We start from the raw sequence: 21623 nt of genomic DNA, 5'->3' as shown, positions 1-21623 counted from the left end.
TGCTGCTAGTCCCTTTTTTCCCGAGATTTGGAATCACTAATCTCGATTTACTGACATCGATTTGACTCCTCTTTGACTGTCCAGCAGGTGGAAATGCTTTTCCGAGACTGTCTGTCCAAGGGTGGAGATTTGCATGCCCTGTTCCTATAAATAGGTGCATTATGGGGATGGGAACGTTCACGCCAAAAAACCTTCCTCTGAGTTTCAGATCCTCAACAATACCCTTCCTTTTTTAAGAACATCTCTCTGTCAATTTCAGTCATTCTCTCACAGATCTTCAGTCCTTCCCAATAATTCTAACAGCAATCTTTCTTAATTACTTGTCATCACCATTCTTCAATTCTCGCATTCTCTCAACCCTTCACCAATGGAACCACAAACCCAGCAACCAACCGAGGATGGAGGAAGCAACAAAGCAGCCGGGAGTAGTGCTAACATGCTTTGTAGGCGGAACAGGTGGAATCCCACTACAGATCAGATAAGAATCCTCAAGTAGCTTTTCTACAATAAGGGAGTTAGGTCCCCAACTATAGAGCAGATTCAGAGGATCTGTCTCCAGCTGAAATGGTACGGCAAGATCGAGTTCAAGAACGTCTATTTTTGGTTCGTGAACCAAAGGGCTCGGGAGAAGCGGAAGAAGAGATCCACTTCGGATGTTCATGTGCCCATGCAAAGATCAGGGCTTGTTGGTGATGACAATGGTACTAATTGGAAACCTGAGGATCAGTATATTAACTTCGAATCTTCTGCATCTGCTTCTGCTTCTTCAGCTGGTGTGATTGCTTTTAACGGGCAGATGGGGAACTATGGTGGTTATGGATCTATGAACATGGAGATTGAAACCCTTCCTCTGTTCCCCATGCATGGTGAGGACATCTTTGGCAACATGAAGACTACTTCCGATGGAGGTGGCGGTCACGGTGGTGGCTCTCACATTTCCCTTGAGCTCAGCCTTTCCTGCGAGGGCAAAGCTGGAAAAAGTTTCTGGAGCCGCTGACTCGGCTTAGTAGCTTTGCGAGTGTAGGAACACTTAGAATTGCCCCCTAAGAGTTGTATTTATGACTTTTTATTTTTATTTTTTATATTTTAGCCATAATTCTGGAGATATAAACTCATCATAGACAGTTGAAATGGCATCCTAAGACTCAAAATAAAAACAAGAACAACACGCAACATACAAGAAAAAACGTTTTGGACTTAGGGATATTTCTCTTCTCCCTAGAATGGATCTGGAAAGTTTCAGCACATTTCGATTTCATTTGGTTAGTCTGCCACCCCTCCTTCCTTGTCTAGCTCGGTTTTTCCTAGCCGAAGTAGGAAAATATGCTAAAGTTGACTTGTCATACTTCCATAGTAGGCTTTATTTAGCCTCTAAATATATATTTCGAGCTTGTCGACAATATATAGCTTGAGCCACTGATATTGGCTCAATTTCTCCAAGACGTGCCTTGTCAGGCCAAAATGTTCATTTTGGGTCCAAACACCATGTCCAGTGGCAGTGAACAGTATCTTGACTGGTCGAATTCTTGACTTCTCGACTTTGCCTTTTCTTGACTACGGGTGAACTTGCTCTAAGGCCAAGAGTTCATCCCCTAAGGCCCTAAGGGCATATGCAGCAATAGGTCATTTCACAGGCAATCGGGCATAGGCTACCTATTGGTCATCTAAGACATTAAGAGGAATGTAGCGGTACCCATAGGCTGGGTGTAGGCCATAGACCCATGTTGCCGGAGCAATTCTATAAGCGATTTTTCAGGCAATGTCGAGCAATTCCATTCAAGATTTAAACACACTTATCAAACTTAGGCATGAAAGTGTGTCTTGACCAGTCACTCCAATAACCTTCAATTATTCAATTTTGCACGTCCTTGCTATAGAGAGCTCCTCCAACTTAAAGCCGTGGATGTCAAACGTCAAGAGGAGGAAGCATAAAGGCCAGTTTTATAATCTTACTTAAGGAGATAGAAGAGAGAAGACCACCAATATCACGCCTTCCGTCAAAGAGAGAATGGACGATGAAGACTAGACGCAAGATCACCAAAGTCAGTTAAAAAGAGTAGACAACAATGGTCACATACAAAACCACCAAAATCATACCTTTGATCACAAGAAGTGGAGTACTAAAGCCACACAGTTAATCAAACTAATCAAAGAAAAAGATAGACTCACTTCAAAATAACAACTCCATCGCTTTGTAGTTTGTACCTTAAATTTCAACCTATTCTCTTTGACTAGTTGATGATGTTGCGTTGGTCCAAGTCCTAACAATGGGTCGTCCACAAATAAAATCCAAATCCAAGAACAAAAATTTGACAACTCATTGTGAACAACGGCACGCCCAAAAGAAAATACTTTTATCCATGTGGCACCAAAAAGCCGGCAAACAAACAATGACACTCAATCCTTCTTCAAACTGAAGTCTTCAAACTTGAGCAGTTGATCACTGGCACAATCAACTGACTCGATAACCATGTCGAATTCCATAACCCAGTTGATTTTTCTGATTCTTGTCTTTGTACCAATAGCTGTATCATCAGAACCACAACAACCAGTTGAGGCTTTGCTGCGTCGTCTGGACTCCAAACGCTCCTCTGCTTCAGTTCAAGAAGCTGCAGCTAAAGCTGTTCTCTTTAGATTGCTGCCTACCCATGTCGACAGTTTCGACTTCAAGATTGTTGACAAGGTACCCATCAATTTCTTTGTCACAACGAATTCTGGGTTTCACTTTAATTACTGCCTTTCTCAAAATTCATGTTATTACCAGCTTTACATTCAATGCAAGGTTCTATAATCCATGTATTATGTTTATGCTTGAAAATTTATTATTGCATTTTGTGTTATTTGATTGTAAATGACTATGCTGACTGTTTCAAATTCGAATATCAGGATGTTTGTGGTGGACATAGTTGCTTTGTGATAAACAATCATAACCTGTCAAGTCGAAATGGCCCCGAGATACAGTATGTTAACTTGTGATCTTGTCAAATATAGTTACTTTTCTTGTTTTCCAATTTGAAAACAGACTTTTTGGACACCATTACCTGCTTGCATCTCGTCTGCACTATTTGTTCCAATTCTCCATTATAGACCATTAGCCTAATATGTCAGTTTACGTCTTTAGAAAAGTTCCGGATTATCTAGATGTCCTGTAATGTTGTGCAGTTTCAGCTTATAAAGCCTTCAGTTTCTTGTAAGACTTATAACCAACAAAACTTTCGAAGTTGAAAATTTTAATTTCTTGCTCTTTTCATTCCTTTCTTGAGTTCATCGCAATTTTTGAGGAGAGGATATACTTTGTTCTCAACGTTATTGTGCACTTGTACATTATTGATTCAGTACCCCTTGACATATGATTGGATCTTATGTATTTTAGGTCGCACGTCAGATTAGAAATTCATCAAGAATAGTACCCATTGACAATGTGGGTGTATTAAGTATAGGATGATATGCTAATGTGAAGAGAAGCTTAAAGCTCAGTGAAGCCTCACTCATAACTCAATGTGGCTGGCTGTATTATCTGTATTGGCCTTTAGAATAAAAGGCACGTTACCTCTTAATGGTCTTAATCATCACATATCTACTTGATTGCAATTGTGCCATTTCATTATCGGTCTGTCTTTAACTCTTTATCCTTTGGCTCTTCTTCAACTATTGCACTTTTTAACTGATTGTTTCATTGCTTTTGGATATGAAACACTTCAAGTGGCTCCCCTATATTGTCCTGAATTGGTTTCCCCTCAACCTTAGAAGGAGCATTTCCAACTCTATTCTATTTTCCCTTGTTTCTCCATGCATCTGTGTTGACATTTTCAACATCATAGAACTGCTAAAGAAAGATTGTTGGGTAGTTAATTCCTGTCCTTGTTTGATATTAAAAGGTTCCTCGTAATCTAAAAACTTAGTGAGAGGCTATGCACAGTATAGGTGACTAATATCCTTCTTTCTTTCTATGGAATAAACAGGTTTAGGGTTTAAAAATTTCCTCATATTTTTCTCAGAAACTTTCCTCTGTACCTGATAGTAGAAAAGAGAGTGAGGGAGTAACAAAAAAGAAAAAGAGAGAAAAGAAAGTATGACCAACTGCAATTATAGGTTTTATGAATATAATGCGATTCTCTGCAGGATTAAAGGTACCACAGCAGTTGAAATTGCTTCTGGCCTCCATTGGTATTTGAAGTATTGGTGTGGTGCTCATGTTTCTTGGGATAAGACTGGTGGCGTGCAATTAGCTTCCATCCCCAATCCAGGATCACTACCTCGTGTAAAAGACAAGGGGTTGAAAATTCAACGGCCGGTCCCATGGAACTATTACCAAAATGTCGTTACATCCAGTTGTGAGTAGTTATTCTTCGTATCCTCTTTCATATCAATCAGATTGACTATATATTGTTGTAATGTGGTCATGTGTCATTGAGAGTCAAAAAGGGTGGCTGAATGCATGAGACTCCCTCCTTTATGAGGTATAGGAGGCCAAGACAAATGCAGCCACATGCCCATACCTTTGTTTCCAGAGAGTTTCTTTTCATGACTCTCAGTGAGTAATAAACACACGAAACGGATGAAAAGCTAATTATGAAATAAAGCCTACTTAGTTTGCATTTCAAAACAATGACATGACATGTAGTACTACTGTCAATATTAGTTGATATATGTATCTAGACATTCGCAGATCAATAAACTTATAAGGATATAATACATCTTTGCAGATTCATTTGTTTGGTGGGATTGGGAAAGATGGCAGAAAGAAATAGACTGGATGGCTCTTCAGGGGATCAACCTGCCTTTAGCATTCACAGGGCAAGAATCAATTTGGCAGAAAGTTTTCATGGTAAATATCAATATCATTCTAAGAATCAGAACTTGTTAGGCAAGCCTGGTACGTTCTAATTTAATATCATATCTGACGCTTCTGTAACTGAAACCAAGTTTTCTTCTTTGTAATGGCATGGCAGATGATATATAATTTGTGTTTAGGGCTTACAGTTAGGTTAATTTTCTGAGAAGAAAAGGTTGTCAGCTCACTTCTGATTAAGTAAAAAATCACACTACTGAGAAAATTGACGAAGTGAAAAATGACACTACTAAGAAAATCGTGGTATGCATCATATGTTTCAATGCTTCAGTGAAATTTCCAACGAACAGGACTGTCGTAAACCTTTTTTAATTTTTTACGAATAGCTACATGGTTCATCCTTGTTTTATTCTAAAAATGACTGATCTACCAAGTGTTGGGAATAATTTGTGTAAGATCCTGCATAGTGTATTGTGAGGCATGGGGCTCATTGCCAATCAATGTTGGTTGAAAGGCCTGATGCCTTGTAAGGTTTTTTGTGGGGTCCTACATTTCTAATATGTGATGTTACTCTCAACATTAAGTACTGGCAGATGAAGACTACCAATTTCCCAGAATTAGATTATTATTATCTTTCTAAACCTTGTCTGAACAATGCATGTATGCACTCTAAGTAAATAAACACAGTATTGTTGTCGGCAAATATCCTGTGACTAAAAGCTTTGTATTATAGGATTTCAATATTAGTAAGGGAGACTTGAATGATTTCTTTGGTGGACCTGCCTTCCTTGCATGGGCTCGCATGGGGAATTTACATGCGTAAGTGGAGGTGATATTAGAATCTCTCAAGTACGAGATTTCTATTATTCTGAGGATAGTCTTTCTGAAAAACAATTTTTAAATTGAAAAGGCTCTACTTGATGTTGCTAGTAAACTGGAACGTTGATTCTGTGGTTTTGGTTGAAAGAGTCTGCATTAATCTTATCGCAGGTGGGGTGGACCATTATCACAGAATTGGTTGGATCAACAATTGGTTTTGCAGAAACAGATATTATCCCGGATGTTAGAGCTAGGCATGACTCCAGGTGATATTATGTCCTGTCCTGGAAACTACCTTTTATCATTTTGATGCCGTTTGATGCTCCAATAACAACAGAGACAATAGTAAATTACATGAATCTTTCAAACAAGTCTAATGTGTAAAGAGTTGTATATAGTGACAGAACATAATGTCATTGTGATAATATGGCTGCTTATGTGTAACCTCTTTTGTGTTCCAGTGCTGCCATCATTCTCTGGAAATGTCCCAGCGACACTGAAGAAATTTTATCCTTCAGCTAATATAACAAGGCTTGGAGACTGGTATACATCGTTCTTTTTCTTGTTCTTCTTCTTAATTTTATTTTTTTGTTTTAGTGGTATTATCAAGTCGCATATAATCCCATATTAGTGTAATGTGACCCAAATGGTATGTCAATGTCTATGGCTTACTTGTACACCTGACATATATGGAACAAATAATATTATGATCCACATTTCAATTGCCTCCCCCATCTTGACCTCCATTTATGAAGCTAGAGAAGTTCCCCTGTATCATGTACTATATGTTGGAAAAAGATCTGCTATATATGTCTTTGCCGAGATTTTACTTTTTTTTTTTTTTCTTTTATAATTAGGAACACTGTCAATGGTGATCGCCGCTGGTGCTGTACTTACCTTCTTGATCCTTCTGATCCTTTATTTGTTGAAATTGGGACTGCTTTTATTAGGCGACAAGTTGAAGGTGTGTGATTCATGTTGCTTAAAACTGTTCACGTCTTTCCTGCTAGATTAAGGACCAACAATTGTGTCATTTCTTTTTTACTAAAATTGGCAACTATACACTGTGTGTGTGATCCTGGAAAAACCTTGTGCATGCATGTTCAGTTTCCAATTTAAATCATCTGGAATATAACACTGTTGACCAAGAAATGTTGAAATTCAGCAGTGTAAGGATTTTGCTGATGGATATATGCAAAGATCCTTGTGCACTGACACTGTCTACATACTCATATGTCATATCTCATCATTCTACTCTAAAATTGTAGGCAGCTGTCGGACTGTACAATCTACTATTGTTACATGTACTGTTTGGTGACTTGGTATATATCACCCATGAAAGGCATATCACCCATGAAAGGCAATGAATTCCACTTCCTCTTGCCATTTTTAACTTTAGCACCCTATTGACATCCTCCTCTTAGAATTTTAGAGTTTTAAATACGTACAATTCTAATTAACTTTCTGAGTAAGACACATACTACTGTTTCAGACTTGCCTAAGTTATCCCAGTACTGAAGTAAAGTACTTTTTTCTGAACATGTCAATTTACACTTGCCTCTAGTGTCAAGTTTATTTGTACGCACACAATATTGCCTTGGAGGATTTGACTGTCAGAGCTTATGCATAATTTTTTTCAGTTTCATGTTTCACGTATTGATTTACCATTTACTGTCGCTCCAACTATAACGTTAGGCTTCTTCTGTAGATATATGACTGCCAATTGAGGATTTTGATGTGGCTTATGTTTCTCCAGTTTTCTTGTTTTATGTTTGACTAATTTTAGTGGTTTTTCCTCATTCAGAATACGGGGATGTGACAGACATCTATAACTGGTAATTTATCTCATTTATTCTCTGTTTTCTTTTTTTTGGATTGCTTTCACTTATTCCTAATATATAAATGGTGACATCTTTTAGTATAATATTTTATGTGATATTCAATTCAACCTACTTTACCTTTTTGCACAAGTAATTATTATTGTAAAAAACTAGTGATGTTGGTAGTTTCTTAGCAAATTATATATATATATATATAGGTATTAGTATTGCCCCTTTTGGCACAGCTTGGTGGTAAAGTGTCTTCCTTGCATATTACGAGATTGTTTGAATCTTGCATGCCAAGGTTATATAAGTACAAAATACTATATCCAATGCAGTGATACATTCAATGAAAATTCTCCACCTACAAATGATCCAGCATATATTTCATCACTTGGAGCTGCTGTATACAAAGCAATGTCTAAAGGTGATACGGATGCAGTGTGGTTGATGCAAGTACGCTCCTAACTTCTTCAAACCTCCCTTCCTTTCTGAGTCTATGATGTAATTCTAGTATATAATATTCTGTTCTGCCTCTCTACCTTTTTATTTAATTAACCAATCTTTATGGAAGGACCTCAGTGATTTTAATGATGTAGGAATTTTTGCTAACTGTGGGTATTGAGTTGTTTCCGTATGGGCAATTTTACTCGGTTATGCACGAAATATTCCAAGTTGACAGCTATTTTATTTTGCAGGGTTGGCTCTTCTACTCAGACTCTGCTTTTTGGAAACCACCTCAAATGAAGGTATGCATGTAGATTGTAAACCTTAATATTTATCTTCGCATGAGTACAACTGTTTTGCATTGCCAGCAAAAGATAATCGTGCTTATCTAAATCATGCAAGGTTAAAACAAAAAATTAATGTCTGTTGTAGATATGAAAGTAATTTCTTCATGATTAACCATGGAATGAAACACACTATCATTTTGGAAATTCTGTAATGAGGGGGAAAACATGGGATATAATTGAATCCAGAAAACCTGGGGGATGTCCACTATAAGGAATCATCAGCTAAGATGATCTGTGCCATCCAGCCATGTGCATAGAAATCATATGGCAGTGCTAGTGTAGGTAGGGGCTTTGGTGTTGGTGGGAGATCATAGAAGAACAAGCTCCCTCCTTTAACATCAAGTATTGTAAAGTGGAAATGGCTGTAAGATCCATGACAGTTTTCTCTATGCAATATTCAAGTGACTTTAAATTTCATATCTTGTCTTGCAGAATTTGTGGAGTCAACGATCTTTTCTAGATTTCTGTTTGAACGAGTCGATTTACAAATCCTATTGCAAGACACGCTTAAGTTATTTTGGTTATTTGAATAATTTTAACAAATTATCAATATATGCAGGCTCTTCTACATTCTGTTCCATTCGGGAAAATGATTGTACTTGATCTATTTGCTGATGTGAAACCAATATGGAACACGTCATCTCAATTTTACGACACTCCCTATATCTGGTAATTGGGTCTTCAGTTGTCAACTGCTTTTAACATCTAATATGCAAGGCCTCTCTCTATACTCATTTGTTTATTTCAGTTTTCATTTTAAGTTCCTGTAGTCGCAATGAATTGTACTTGGTTACAATTAATGTATTTCAGGTGTCTCCTGCACAATTTTGGTGGGAACCTTGAAATGTATGGGATATTGGATGCAATTTCTTCAGGTCCAGTTGATGCCCGAACTAGTGAAAATTCTACTATGGTATGTCCTATTACCCTGAATTCCATGTATTTTAGCCTATAAACCATGGAAGGACTTCTATTTTCATGTCACTCTATGCTTTCTAATACTGATATAGTTTAAAAGTTCTAGCATCTTTCTGTCCTTGCCCACATACACTTCATGAGTTGTGCATGAAAATCATTAGTTGTTTATGTTGTAGAAATTAATTGTTGGCACTCATGTAATTTGTCATAATAATAGGTTGGGGTTGGCATGTGCATGGAAGGAATCGAGCACAATCCAGTTATCTATGAATTGACGTCTGAAATGGCATTTCGCAGTGAAAGGGTTCCAGTTCAGGTAATTATGATTTATGACTGTCGTTCGATAAAAATTGTAGTTTTGGATGCATTTAGTTCTATTATAATTTTTGTAAATATATACTCTGCTATTCTATTTAGAATAAAGTAGGATTGCACCTATTATATGCAACTATGATGTGGAAAAAAACGAAGTACATGATGTGATTAAGGTGCACACATGAACATGAAGTGGAAACACAGATGGACAAAATAGGATGAGTCCACCTGTCAAAAGCTTTCACCTGCACACACATGAAGTGCATGGTTTTATTAAAATGAGTACAGAAATAGCTTTATGCTGGTCATTATTTATGACATTATTTTCTGTATGCCTGCAATCCTTATTGCCATGCAGGATTGGCTGAGGACCTACTCCCGTAGACGTTATGGTAATGCAGTTCATCAAGTTGAGGAGGCTTGGGAAATTCTTCATCGCACAATTTATAACTGCACAGATGGAATAGCTGTACGTTTTTCAGTAAACCCAATTGATGCATTGGCTAGTATTTTTATTTCCATCAGAACATAATCTTGAACAAAATCCAAAGTATGAATGAGATGATCGTGCTGCCTGTGGAATTAGAATCTGCAGTCTTTTAATGGTTCTATGGTATTTTACGCACTGAAAAAGAAAACCATGGATAGATTATCGAGTCCGTTATTGTTATTGGATAAACACTGTTACTTCTTTAGCAAATGAAAGTCCTTCATTCCTTGTTCTTAAAGGAGTCATTCCTTTTTAGAATATTCCTTTCTTCGCTTCGATTTTCTTCATAGATTGTAGTAGGAAAATTTAAGATAACAAATACACCCTACTGCCGGAAAAGAATTAAAGAGTTTTCCTGTTATCTTTCAAATTGAACTAAGAAAACACTTGTTTCCATCTCTTTATGACATGATTCAAATATACCTTTGTCAGTTAACCAATATAAGGTTGACACCTTTGGCTCAGTCTAGACCTTTTCTCCTAGACCAAAAGGTCACTGAAGCTGAATTTTCTCTAGGAGTCTGTTTCACATGCAGTTAAGCATTCTTGTGATGTTCATTTCTGAAGAACTCAAACAGGAAAATTTACTTGGCGAAACTTTCACTGATTTTCTGTTAATCCAGACTTCAAGGCCTTGGCCATCCCTTGATGTGTTTCACCAGAAGTACTTTTGATGAGTTGCAACTTAACTTTTAAATGAGAAATATTTGACTGGAATTAATTACTTTTTTTAGGCATGATGGGTAGTTTTATACTCTCTGGACACTGGACCCTGTGGTCAATTAACCTATGATTTGCCATACTAATGAGATGAGGATATAACTTGCTGCAGGACCATAACACAGATTTCATAGTCAAATTACCCGACTGGGATCCATCACTAGAGAGTGTATCGAACACGTCAGAACCTAACAAGATGCAAATGTTTTTCACACTAGATATGAAGAGGAGATTTTTACTCCAAAAAACCAGCTCTCAATTTCCTAAGGCACATTTGTGGTATTCAACTCAGGATGTGATTAATGCTTTACGGCTATTCCTTGATGCTGGAAATGATCTTTCCAGAAGCCTTACGTACAGGTAAAGGACTAGAGCACAAACCTAATTCTCTGCTTCTACCTCTCTTATATTCCTTTTTGAAGCACATGCTATCTCTATTGTTTCTGAATTAATCCCTTGTTTGGTTGAAATATCTGTTCACTTTTGTAATTTCCATGACTTCATAGAAAGCATGAATGCATGATCACCAATCGTTAAGTTCAATTTTCTTCCAGATTTTCTTGGATACAATAGGATTTTTCCAGTTGCCTCCATTTATCTAATTATCTTCACTAAGGAACTGAAAGGAATTAAAGCCTTGGATCATTAATTGTCGTTAGCATTGTGACAGATATGATTTGGTTGATTTAACACGCCAAGTGCTGTCAAAGCTAGCAAACCAAGTATATGTGAATGCAGTGACTGCTTTTCAGAGGAAGGATGTAAAAGCTTTTGATCTCAATAGTAAAAAGTTTGTTCAACTCATAAGGGATATTGATGTACTTCTTGCTTCTGATGATAATTTTTTACTTGGAACTTGGCTTGAAAGTGCAAAAAAGCTGGCAACCAGTCCTACGGAAATGAGGCAGGTGAGAACAATTTCCCTCTTTGCCTATTGTTTTAGCTCATGAATTTTATTGGGGGCAATATAGCTACTTTAGCAATTAATTTAGACATATCATTGTGATGCAACAAACCCTTACTCCGCATATTGAGGTCAGGTAAACCACACATTTCCTTTTTCCACTTCGAATGTATTCAGTTTAGGCTTATATCTTCTGCTTAAACAAGGGGCACGGTCATCTTGTCGTCACTCCTGATTTTTGTCCACATTGTTACTCTGCTCAACATCATGAATTTGGCGATAGCTACCCATTGAATTTGTAACGCATACAACACTTACAAATTGAATCTTTCTCCAGGATCCTTAGAGCAAGTTCCCCAATCATATATGTGGCAGATAAAGTAATTTTGAAATGGTTGATTAAAAGTTCTTATTGTCTTTTTCAGTATGAGTGGAATGCAAGAACGCAGGTGACAATGTGGTATGATACCACAAAAACCAACCAGAGCCAGCTTCATGATTATGGTAATCTTAATTTCTTGATCATATAATATAGTTTCAAGCTTTGTCATTTTCCCCCCTTAACTTAGCGATCATTATCATCAGCAAATAAGTTCTGGAGTGGCCTATTGGAAAGTTACTATCTACCACGAGCTTCAACCTACTTTCATTATTTGTCAAAAAGCTTAAGAGAAAATAAAGACTTTGAAGTGGAAAAATGGAGAATAGAATGGATATCCTTTTCAAACAATTGGCAAGCAGGTACAGAGCTTTACCCAGTGAAGGCAAAAGGAGATGCACTTGCTATTTCTAAAGCATTGTATGAAAAATATTTCGTGTGAGAAAAATTGGTTTGATAGGATGAGAGAAAAAATGTATCATCTATTATGTTGTATGTTGTGACATATGCTCCAATTTTGCCCCTTACCATAAAGAGACCTGGTGCATCAACAATAAAATACTTTGTCATTGATTCTTGAAAATTGATGTATGGAATAGTCAGTACAGCAATCATCATTGGAGCGAAGCATTTTCAATTCTGAAATAACATGATATTAGCAACTAAGCGTGTCTTTAAGAGTGCTTTTAATTTGTATTCGTTTTCTTTTTTCTTTGGTAGAAACTTTCTATTTGAGTTAATCACTATTGATGGCAAGGTTAAAGGAGCCTCCAAATAACGAACTAGAAGGCTTCCTTGTCTTTCATTAGTTATCAGAATTTTCACCACTAGTAACTATAAATACTCTATGCCTCTCGGAACTCGGAAGAGGATGAAATCCTGAAATGAGCCATCCTTAACAGTAGCCTCCATTTTCTATGCCCTCAGGCTAATCATAAATAGCAAACACACTGCTGTTATTCAAGGTTTGGATGTACAACATTCTATTATCCATTACAAAGACATACTCGATCAAGGTTCAAATATACAACATTCCTAAAGAAACCAGAACGTTTGTAGCTTTTACCAAGTAGCACAGACAATTTTGGGAGATATACGCATAAACAGCAAATGATAAGCTCACCAACATCAAGTCCTTCTAGTCACCCTTTTGTTTTGGGCTTAAAATCTCCTTCAATTCTTCCCCAACTTGTCAAAACCAACCAAAAAACCACCAGATTTATGAGAAGAAGAAATGTATTATGTTGTAAAATTTTCCCCTCACCAAAAGGAGCCCTTTGCATGTTGCATCACTAAGAAACTTTGGTTATTGTATTATCTTGAACATGGATTTAGTCAAGTTATTCAACTGCTTGCAGATATTTGTATGGAATGTCAGTACAACCATCAGCGTTGGAGCCAATCAGTTTTAGAAGAATCTGTAATCACATTGATATCAGCAATTAAGTGTGTGTTTACGGTTATGAGAAGTTAGAAACGAACCTCCAAATAATGAATAAAAAGGCTTGAACAGCCCAAACTAATCTATGGGGAAAGACAGACGTAACCCGAAGTTAACACCAGTAATGAGCTATGAGGCATTTTAAAAATGCTACCCATTTGTTATTTTATTCTTTGTTAAATCCATAAATCAAATACATGGATGAGTTTACATCAAGAATGAATCATACAGTTGAATAGGCTACAAAGCGACCAAATTAAAGATTTACAATTCCAAAAGAAAGAAGAAAATAAAAGCAAAAAGTAAACATCAAAGTTGACTAATCAGTATTTGCTATCTTCCTACACTGCCAGCATCAATCTCTACAACTGCTACGTACCTTAAAATAGCTCCATAAGAAGTGGATCACCGATTGCCATGGATCTTATGAGTTCGACGAAATCTGACTCACTGGAAACAGTCCATGGGTAGACGGCTGGGACTTGAGCAGAATAAATGTTTGAAGAGTTGCTCAGTGATGCCTCTGGCTTATGAATCATTGTATTGAGCACAGAGTCATAGTTATAAGGCAAATCCATTGCCATGAAAAACATGGGCATTGCTACCTTATTATGGATGTCAAACTTGCCAACGAGACCTACAAGATCCACAAAGTCCCCGACAAATTGTCGAGGGATATAGAACACCTCTAAGTTGCAGATCATGAGACTCTGCTTACTGGTGCTACTCTCCCTGTAGTTGACCTGTAAATGAACTGGCATGGTGCTGACGACTTTCTTTACCATGTCTGCTTGTTTAGAAAACCATTCTGAGCCTTCTCCTTCAATTGAGAATTTAGTCCAAGACTGAGGCACCTATGAGTGAGAATGAGAGAGAAGAGAGAAAGAGTTATTGCTTGTTTAAAAACCCAGGTGTTGTACTTGGGGTTTGCATTACCTTGTCAGTGATCCACAGCTTAGTTTTATCTGCATGTAGTAAGTTCCAGTAGTTGAGAATGGTATTGTCCCGGAGGAACAAGAATCCTTCTGCACTGGCAAACCTATCAAATATTTTGGGGAGGTACCTGCAAGCCATTTGGGAATATTAAAGGAAGGACAGCAGAAAATACATTAAGAAAACCCTGAGAAGCAAAGCAGAGCAAGTGATTCAAATTTTGCCAACAATTTACCATATAAGAAGAGCACATATATTTACAACCTAATTGGTAGTTCATCCGATTACAACAAATTTCAAAAGAAACATTATTTTGACACCAGTTGATAAACAAAATGATTTTAAAAAAAAAAAACAACTGATAAGAAACACTGAAAATAATATGGGAACAAATCTAACTTGATGCTCAAACCTCTCCAACAAAATTTTCTACACAAGATATTTTTCTCAAAAATCTTGCTTATTGTAAATTGTATCGGAATGTTATGGCAAAGTAGCTGTTAGTGAATGCAATAACAAAAAGCTTTTATATATAGCTCTCTTCAGTATCATACAAAATTTCCTTCAGTATCCAAGCACTTCTTACCAATTAACCTAGCAGCACTTCCTGAAGAACAACCTGAACTAGTTCACAGCCAAAGCAGTTTTGTTTAAATTTATACTCTGATTTTATCTCAATTTCATATTCAAATGCATATTAAATTGATGAACCAAAAGAAACAAGATAGAAGAACAGCCAAATAATCAAATGACAGCAGAAGATGACCCAAAATGCAGCGTTCATCCTCAGATCAAGATAAACACACAATTGCACAGACCAAGAAAAAAACCAAGACAAACTATTCTAACCTTAAATATGTGTGGAAGTTAGTGGGAGACAACAAAGAACCATGACATAACACTAATAACTTACTTGTATACTTGGTCCAGTGTGGCTTGCTCCACAGCTAAATCTGCTTTAGCACTGTCGGACAATATCACCACAGTTTTGAACACCCTACCATAAAGTAATTTCCACTCTAACGCAGTTCGCTCCACAGGCCCGCTGACAAACATGATCACAACAACATTGCCAAAAAACTTTCTCCAGCGAATTAGATTCCCAATCTCATAATTCACTGTTTCTGATTCCTTAACTGCAAGATGCACAGAAGGTAGTTTCTGAGGAACAAATTCTTTCCTATCTGCATGACCAATGGTGGTTGGTCTCAGCTGATCCAGTTTTATGGCCTTCAGCCTTGGCTGAACATACCCAACAGCAAGCAGATCTTCAAGCCAAGCCGCAGTGAACTTCACATCCTTCTCGGTCCAAAACCCTTCTTTCGCCATCAAAAAACTTAATTCCAAGATTCTGTCAAACAACTTGACCTTACCAGATCTCCAACTAACTAAAAACTTAATCAATCGACCCACATTTACATGAAAATCCTTCTCTTCTGTAAATGGATATGCTTCAACATTATCATATCTATGTACAGTAGGAGGATAAACAACAACATGACCACCAATTTCCCACAACAGTCTTTGTGCCCAATAACCCCTCAATACATCAGAAGCCATTGTACTAACCGAAACAGGAAGCATCAAAGCCCAAAATGCATTCGAATGAAACAATGTATTAAAAGAATTCAATGGCACCATCATACCTTGTGGTAAGGCAACTTTTGGAGCATGCTCATCAAACTTTATATCCAATGCTTCCGACCCCGACCTCCTAGTGAGGTAAAAAACCGAATCCACATCCGGTAAGCCATTGGATATCCCCTGCTGAATGTACTGCATTCCTCCAAACACTTCCCCATAGAACTCTTCATGACCAATTTCACCTACATTCTCCAAAGGCAATCCTCTAGGCCAAACTGACCGCTGCCCGAAATGAATGTATGGATTCACAACTGTTCTATTGGGGTTTTCATCACTGTACTGCAAAATCCTCTCCTGCATTACACTTACCTTTGACAGTTTCAAATCAAAGTGCTTCCCAAGATCACCATCAACCACTTCACCACGATCATCAGCATCGAAAACCATTTTCGCCCCATGTTGAATGGCGAAAAGGTACCCAACACTCTTCCTCAGATGAGACTCATAAGGAAGATACTCCAAAACACGAAACTCCAGCTTAGCTTGGTCCTCCATTGACAAGTATATAGCTCCCTTGAGGCTCCAATCCAATGGGGTCTTGGAGTTCCCTATTGCAAGGACTTGCCAGCCCTTGATCCTGACCAGTTTCCGGAGCGAGTCCGATGGAGGATCCGAAACAGAGACCACAATCCATCTGTCTGAGGTGAAAGAAGCGAAGTTGGAGGACTTATCTGAAATGGGTGGGATGGAGTTGAAGTTGATTCTGGGGAGTTCAATGGGTGTGGGGATCTTGGAGTGGGATTTGGAGTTGAAACAGAGGAAGGTGGTGGGGGAGTCATTGTTGGTGTAGAGGAAGAAGAGGGCGGCAATGGTGAAGGCTAGGACTGAAATGGTGGCGATCTTGAAGAGGTTGAAGGAGAGCCATCTGGGGAAGACAAAGGTTTTGGGTTGAAGGAAGTGATTGTTGAGAAAGAGTTGGTGAGGTTTGGAGGTGGGTTTTGAGATTGAGCGGTCTTGGACCAACATTTGATTTGGATCCAAAACTGCTCTGAATATGTGTGTGTAAAGCTCTAACCTACCTGGGAGTCTCTTCACTCTTCACTCTTCACTCTTCACTCTTAACACTCTTACACTACCAAAGAACGAATCTTTGTTGAGTTTCATTTTTCAGTTAGCCACCGACAGAGTGAGAGTACGAGTGTACCGAGTGTGTTCGGACTCTCCGCCAAGAAATAGAAGATTCCACAATTATTGACACTCCTACAGGTACAGGCAGCCCTACCTTGCATGAAGTTGTGTGGTAAAAGTATTTTATCACAGTTTAGAGTTCACGCTCGCATGAAGGTTTATTGGTTTGTGTCCATATCGGATGATCATGAGAAGAACTGTTTTAAAATAGTTTGGAAGAGTATTATCACGATAAAACGATAAAGATCGGTTAAGAATTTCTTTTTGTGAAGGATTTTTTCTGTATTGGTGAGTCGTTGTGAAAGTTATGGGTTCAAATCTCACTGACATTATGGGTATTGTCGTCTAGAATATTTAAAAAAATAAAATAAAAAACTTTTTTTGTTTTTGTAAGCTTTTCTAATTTTTATTTTTATTTTTTATAATGACATGGTTCTGAAGTTTTCTGATCAATGGGGGGAAGCTGAACTAGTGTTCTCTGCTATCACTTTAGTGAAGAGAAATATCTTATTACTAAACTAAATGATATTTAATTGAAGGTATAGGCCATATAGCTATAGAAACTGGAGCAGTAATGTTAAAGGGATTAGTAGGGCCGACCCCGACATTTTGAAGGTCTGAGGTGAAATAATTGGAATGTGGCCTAGGCATTAGCAACTAATTTTTACATGAATTTTTTTTTTCTTCAAAATAACTACATATAAATTTTATTATAAGATTGAAAACAATAACTAGAAAATAAAAAAAACGCATGAAATAAAAATATAGAATATTAAAGATTTAGCTTTCTTACTTTTTGTTGTGTTTATAGATTAAAAAAAGTATGTGTCTCAAAAAACAAAAAAGGAATAATAATGTATTAAAGGAGCCAAAAGTACCAAATAGAAACCAAAAAAGGGCCAAAAAATACAAAAACAGGACCAAGGTGAATCGAACCTGAGTCGTCCAGACAAAGGAAAAAACGCTTGCCACTAGACTACACGCTTACTATGGTCAGCGCTCACAATGTCAATATATATATATATATATAACATATAAGTTTTTTTTTAAATCGGACGATCGGAGGCCCGCCGGAGCTTGGTGGCCTGAAGAACTGTCCTTTTTTTTTTTTTTTTTTTATAACAATTGAAGATCAGCGATTGTTGAAGAACTGTCCTTAATTAGCAGATGAATTAGTATTTGAGGAAACCTAACCCAGAATAATCTAAATTTGTACAAAAACGATCGAATTCCCAAAAAAAAATTGAGGTTAAAGCCACCACCAAAAGGTATTACGAATTGTGCACTGATAATTCTTGGTCAAAAATAATCCCACAAACAGAGCAAGCAAAAGCCATGGCCGCACTGCAGTCTTGAGATATTCCGGCGACCCAAGAATGCTTTTCAATTTGTGGCCATGGAGAGCGGCCAAAATAAGTATCACGGCTACCGGCGGCCAACCCACACACGTCAATAATCGCCATTTCCGGCTTTCCTTCGGAGTCGTCGACTGGGGCGACGTTGATGAAGACGAGATCATACCCAGAATGATGATTAATGCCAACAGTAGAAGAACAGGCAAAGACGACGGCGGAGACATTGATTTATTGCTTCTTGTTTTGATTCCGGCCATATTTGAGAGAGAGAGAGAGGAAATCAAGAAACGAATGTTAAACCGCGGCTTTCTGATTTGGAATGGTGGCGAAGAAATGCCCCTACTATTGGATCATATATATATATATATACACGGCGACGTTTTGTACGCGTGTTTCCTAGTTCTCCAAGGGGTTGCAGTTTCCGACCGTTGGGGAACCTTTGGGCTTCAAATCCAAATCCAAACCCAATTAGGAAAGATGAAAAAAATCCTTAGTTGATAAGGAAAGTACTGTTTCTATTTTCTTTTCTTTTCTTTTTTTCTTTGGTCTTTGTTATTTATTTAATTTTCCTACCTTATTAATATGGAGCCATATAATTTGATTTGGATTCTAGGCTCTTGTTAATTTGTTTGAGCGGAAATTAAGTCGGGAATGAAATTTCATTTCCACTTTTATTAGAGTCTAGGTTTTTTTTTTTTTGAAATATAGAGTTTAGGCTTAATTGCTTAACCTTCCAAACTTAATTTACTCTGTATATTAAGTTGGTAATTTTCTTTTTATCTGAGAGATTCTTATATTTTTTCTGAAATGAGGCTTCTGTACTTCTGTTCAAACCTCTTAATTTAGTAGGAGGATTGAAATTCACACTTCTCCTTTTAGTGATTTGAGCAACTCCAACAGTTTCCCTATATTTTGATTTTTCTCTATTTTAGGGAAAAATGAGCTTCTTTTGCTCCAACCAAGGTTTTAAAAAACGCTAGGCGCTAGTCGGGCGGTGACCCAGGGACTAGGCGGTTTTTTTGTTTTTTAATTTTAAATTATTTTTATGACATATAATAATATAAATAACAATATTTAAAGTCTAAAAATTAATTATAAATATAAAAATAGTCAAAATATAGAATAAATTAGGGTTTACGACCGCCTAGGCCCCGCCTAGAACCGCCTAGGCCCCGCCTAGAACCGCCTAGTCCCCGCCTAGCCCGCCTAGGCGGCCGCCTAGTAGCCCAACGCCTAGGCCAAAATCGGAGCGGTTCCTTGCCGCCTAGCGTTCCCTTAGGCCAAAATCGGAGCGGTTCCTTGCCGCCTAGCGCCTAGGCGGCCGCCTAGGCCGTTTTTTAGAACATTGGCTCCAACAAACTCCCTATAACTATCCCCATTTTATGGATAGTGAAGAAAGATAAAACTAAATTCCCTAAATTTACAGCAATCTCTAAGAGTAACTTCAACAGCTTCTCCATAATTTCTGTATAATAGGGAAGCAAAAGTCAAAGCTTTAGCATCTTTTTGTTCTCTAACTCCAACAGATTCCCTATTTTACAGCAATCTCTAAAATCTCCATATTCTTCCATAAAATTTTAGAGATTGCTGTAAATATAAGGAATTTGGTTTTCTCTTTCCTCACTTTCCCTAAAATAGGGATAGTTATAGGGAATCTGTTGGAGCAAAAGATACTCATTTTTCCCTAAAGTAGAGAAAAATCAAAATATAGGGAAGCTGTTGGAGTTGCTCTAAAATTTTAAGGAATAATTATGGAGATTTTAGAGATTGCTATAAAATAGAGAATCTGTTGGAGCTGGAGAAGAAAAAGAGGGTAAAGCTTTGACTTTTGCTTCCCTATAATACAAAAATTATAGGGAAGCTGTTGGAGTTGCTACAATCCACACTCATTTTTTTTTCCTCTAAAAGGTCATGTTTCCCTTTTTTTTTTTGTGAATAAAGAGCGGGTGCGGTTTCCCTTTTTATTATATTAAGTTTTGTCTTTTTATAGTGTGAATTATAACATATATGATGTTAAGATATTAAAAAAGGAAACATGGAGTGTAAATTATAAAATGAGGAGTACGTGTGAATTTCATTTCCCTTTAGTATTTGGTCATTCTTCAATTTTTCGTTTTAAATCTGATTTTACCAAAGAACCCATTATATATATATATATACACACACACACATGCACACACACATGCACACACACACCCGTTCTAAAGAGGACGTCTTTACTTTAAGAATTTGAGGATTTTCACTATTTTACACTAGTATATGGCCTAATTTAATGATTCTAACCGTTGATCCTTTAGATTCCTACGCAAGAAGTGTGCGTACAAAAAATAAACCAAATCCATAATCATTTGGTCATTCAAAATTGTGTAAACAAATGTAATCCGTTAGATAAAATTAAAACAAACATTGTGCTCATCAAATGGTTAAATGTTTTTCGATTTGGCAAATTTTTTGTAGGATTCATATATGTGTAGGTAACTAAAGAATGAGTGGTTGTGACTATTAAAATACACCCTAAAAATAAAAACATCCCCACTTTAAGTGATGTAGAACGGTTGGCGAGAAGAATCGAAGAACAGCTCGATCATTCCAAAGGAAAACCTGGTTTGCTGCAAATTTGGCATTCGGTGTCCGAATCGTGATTGCTATACCTTTCCGGAAAGGGAACAACGCCAGGAACAAAACTCGTTGCTATGCCATGACGTGTGAGATTTTTCTGGCTTTCGGGGTCGTTTAGGGCCTCAAAACTGCAATTTACTATTTTTCAGAATTTTCGGTTTTCTAGTTTGTTTTGGATTTGTTTTGTTTTTACCCGTGGGCTTTAGGGTTTCATTGGTAGTCGCCCTAGGGTTTCTTTTCTTATATATAAGCAACCTTAAACGGCTGCAGAACCTATCTTTTATCATATTATCAATCAAATTGAGAGTTTTCTCATTTATCTCTGGTAGACTCTAGGATCCTTGTTTTAGGTTTATTGCTTGTAAACCTAGGGTTACTTTCCGACTGCGTCATTAAGAGTTTAAGGACGTCCTCTCTTGATCCTCCCTATATATATAAATATATATATATATATACACACACACACACACATATCCAAAACCCAGACCATGCAAACCCAATAAAAGGATTGAAATCTAAACAGTGGAGATGTAAATCCAATCATGAGATATG

The 21623-nt window shown here is 37.3% G+C and overlaps 2 protein-coding genes across 2 annotated transcripts; one reads left to right on the top strand and one right to left on the bottom strand.

Moving 5' to 3' along the window:
- The first annotated feature begins 2320 nt into the window (after positions 1-2320).
- Positions 2321-12647, top strand: LOC133715381 (alpha-N-acetylglucosaminidase). The gene is made up of 19 exons (XM_062141868.1): positions 2321-2683; positions 2887-2960; positions 4123-4334; positions 4707-4828; positions 5526-5611; positions 5783-5877; positions 6073-6154; positions 6469-6575; positions 7416-7446; positions 7770-7887; positions 8130-8180; positions 8785-8894; positions 9036-9138; positions 9361-9459; positions 9817-9927; positions 10781-11028; positions 11339-11576; positions 11998-12076; positions 12158-12647. Exons 1-19 carry the CDS (start codon positions 2471-2473, stop codon positions 12391-12393), a joined length of 2415 nt encoding a protein of 804 aa, XP_061997852.1. The 5' UTR covers positions 2321-2470; the 3' UTR covers positions 12394-12647.
- An 870-nt stretch (positions 12648-13517) lies between these two features.
- On the bottom strand, positions 13518-17134 carry LOC133718708 (probable glycosyltransferase STELLO2). Its single transcript, XM_062145576.1, has 3 exons — positions 15239-17134; positions 14329-14455; positions 13518-14246 (listed from the first exon to the last, which is right to left on the bottom strand). The coding sequence occupies exons 1-3, from the start codon at positions 16933-16935 to the stop codon at positions 13773-13775; spliced, it is 2298 nt and encodes a 765-aa protein (XP_062001560.1). The 5' UTR covers positions 16936-17134; the 3' UTR covers positions 13518-13772.
- Between the last annotated feature and the right edge of the window lie 4489 nt (positions 17135-21623).

Source organism: Rosa rugosa, chromosome 6 (assembly GCF_958449725.1).
Source record: "Rosa rugosa chromosome 6, drRosRugo1.1, whole genome shotgun sequence".
Lineage (NCBI taxonomy): Eukaryota > Viridiplantae > Streptophyta > Magnoliopsida > Rosales > Rosaceae > Rosa > Rosa rugosa.
This window is presented reverse-complemented; position numbering and strand designations above follow the sequence as displayed.

Excerpts from the sequence above, each read along its gene's own strand:
- LOC133715381 (XM_062141868.1), top strand. The coding sequence starts at position 2,471 with ATGTCGAATTCCATAACCCAGTTGATTTTTCTGATTCTTGTCTTTGTA. Across the intron at positions 2,961-4,122 it reads CGAAATGGCCCCGAGATACA|GATTAAAGGTACCACAGCAG; the intron begins GTATGTTAACTT and ends GATTCTCTGCAG. Across the intron at positions 4,829-5,525 it reads TTTGGCAGAAAGTTTTCATG|GATTTCAATATTAGTAAGGG; the intron begins GTAAATATCAAT and ends TTTGTATTATAG.
- LOC133718708 (XM_062145576.1), bottom strand. The coding sequence starts at position 16,935 with ATGTTGGTCCAAGACCGCTCAATCTCAAAACCCACCTCCAAACCTCAC. Across the intron at positions 14,456-15,238 it reads ACACTGGACCAAGTATACAA|GTACCTCCCCAAAATATTTG; the intron begins GTAAGTTATTAG and ends AATGGCTTGCAG. Across the intron at positions 14,247-14,328 it reads AGCTGTGGATCACTGACAAG|GTGCCTCAGTCTTGGACTAA; the intron begins GTAATGCAAACC and ends TCTCACTCATAG.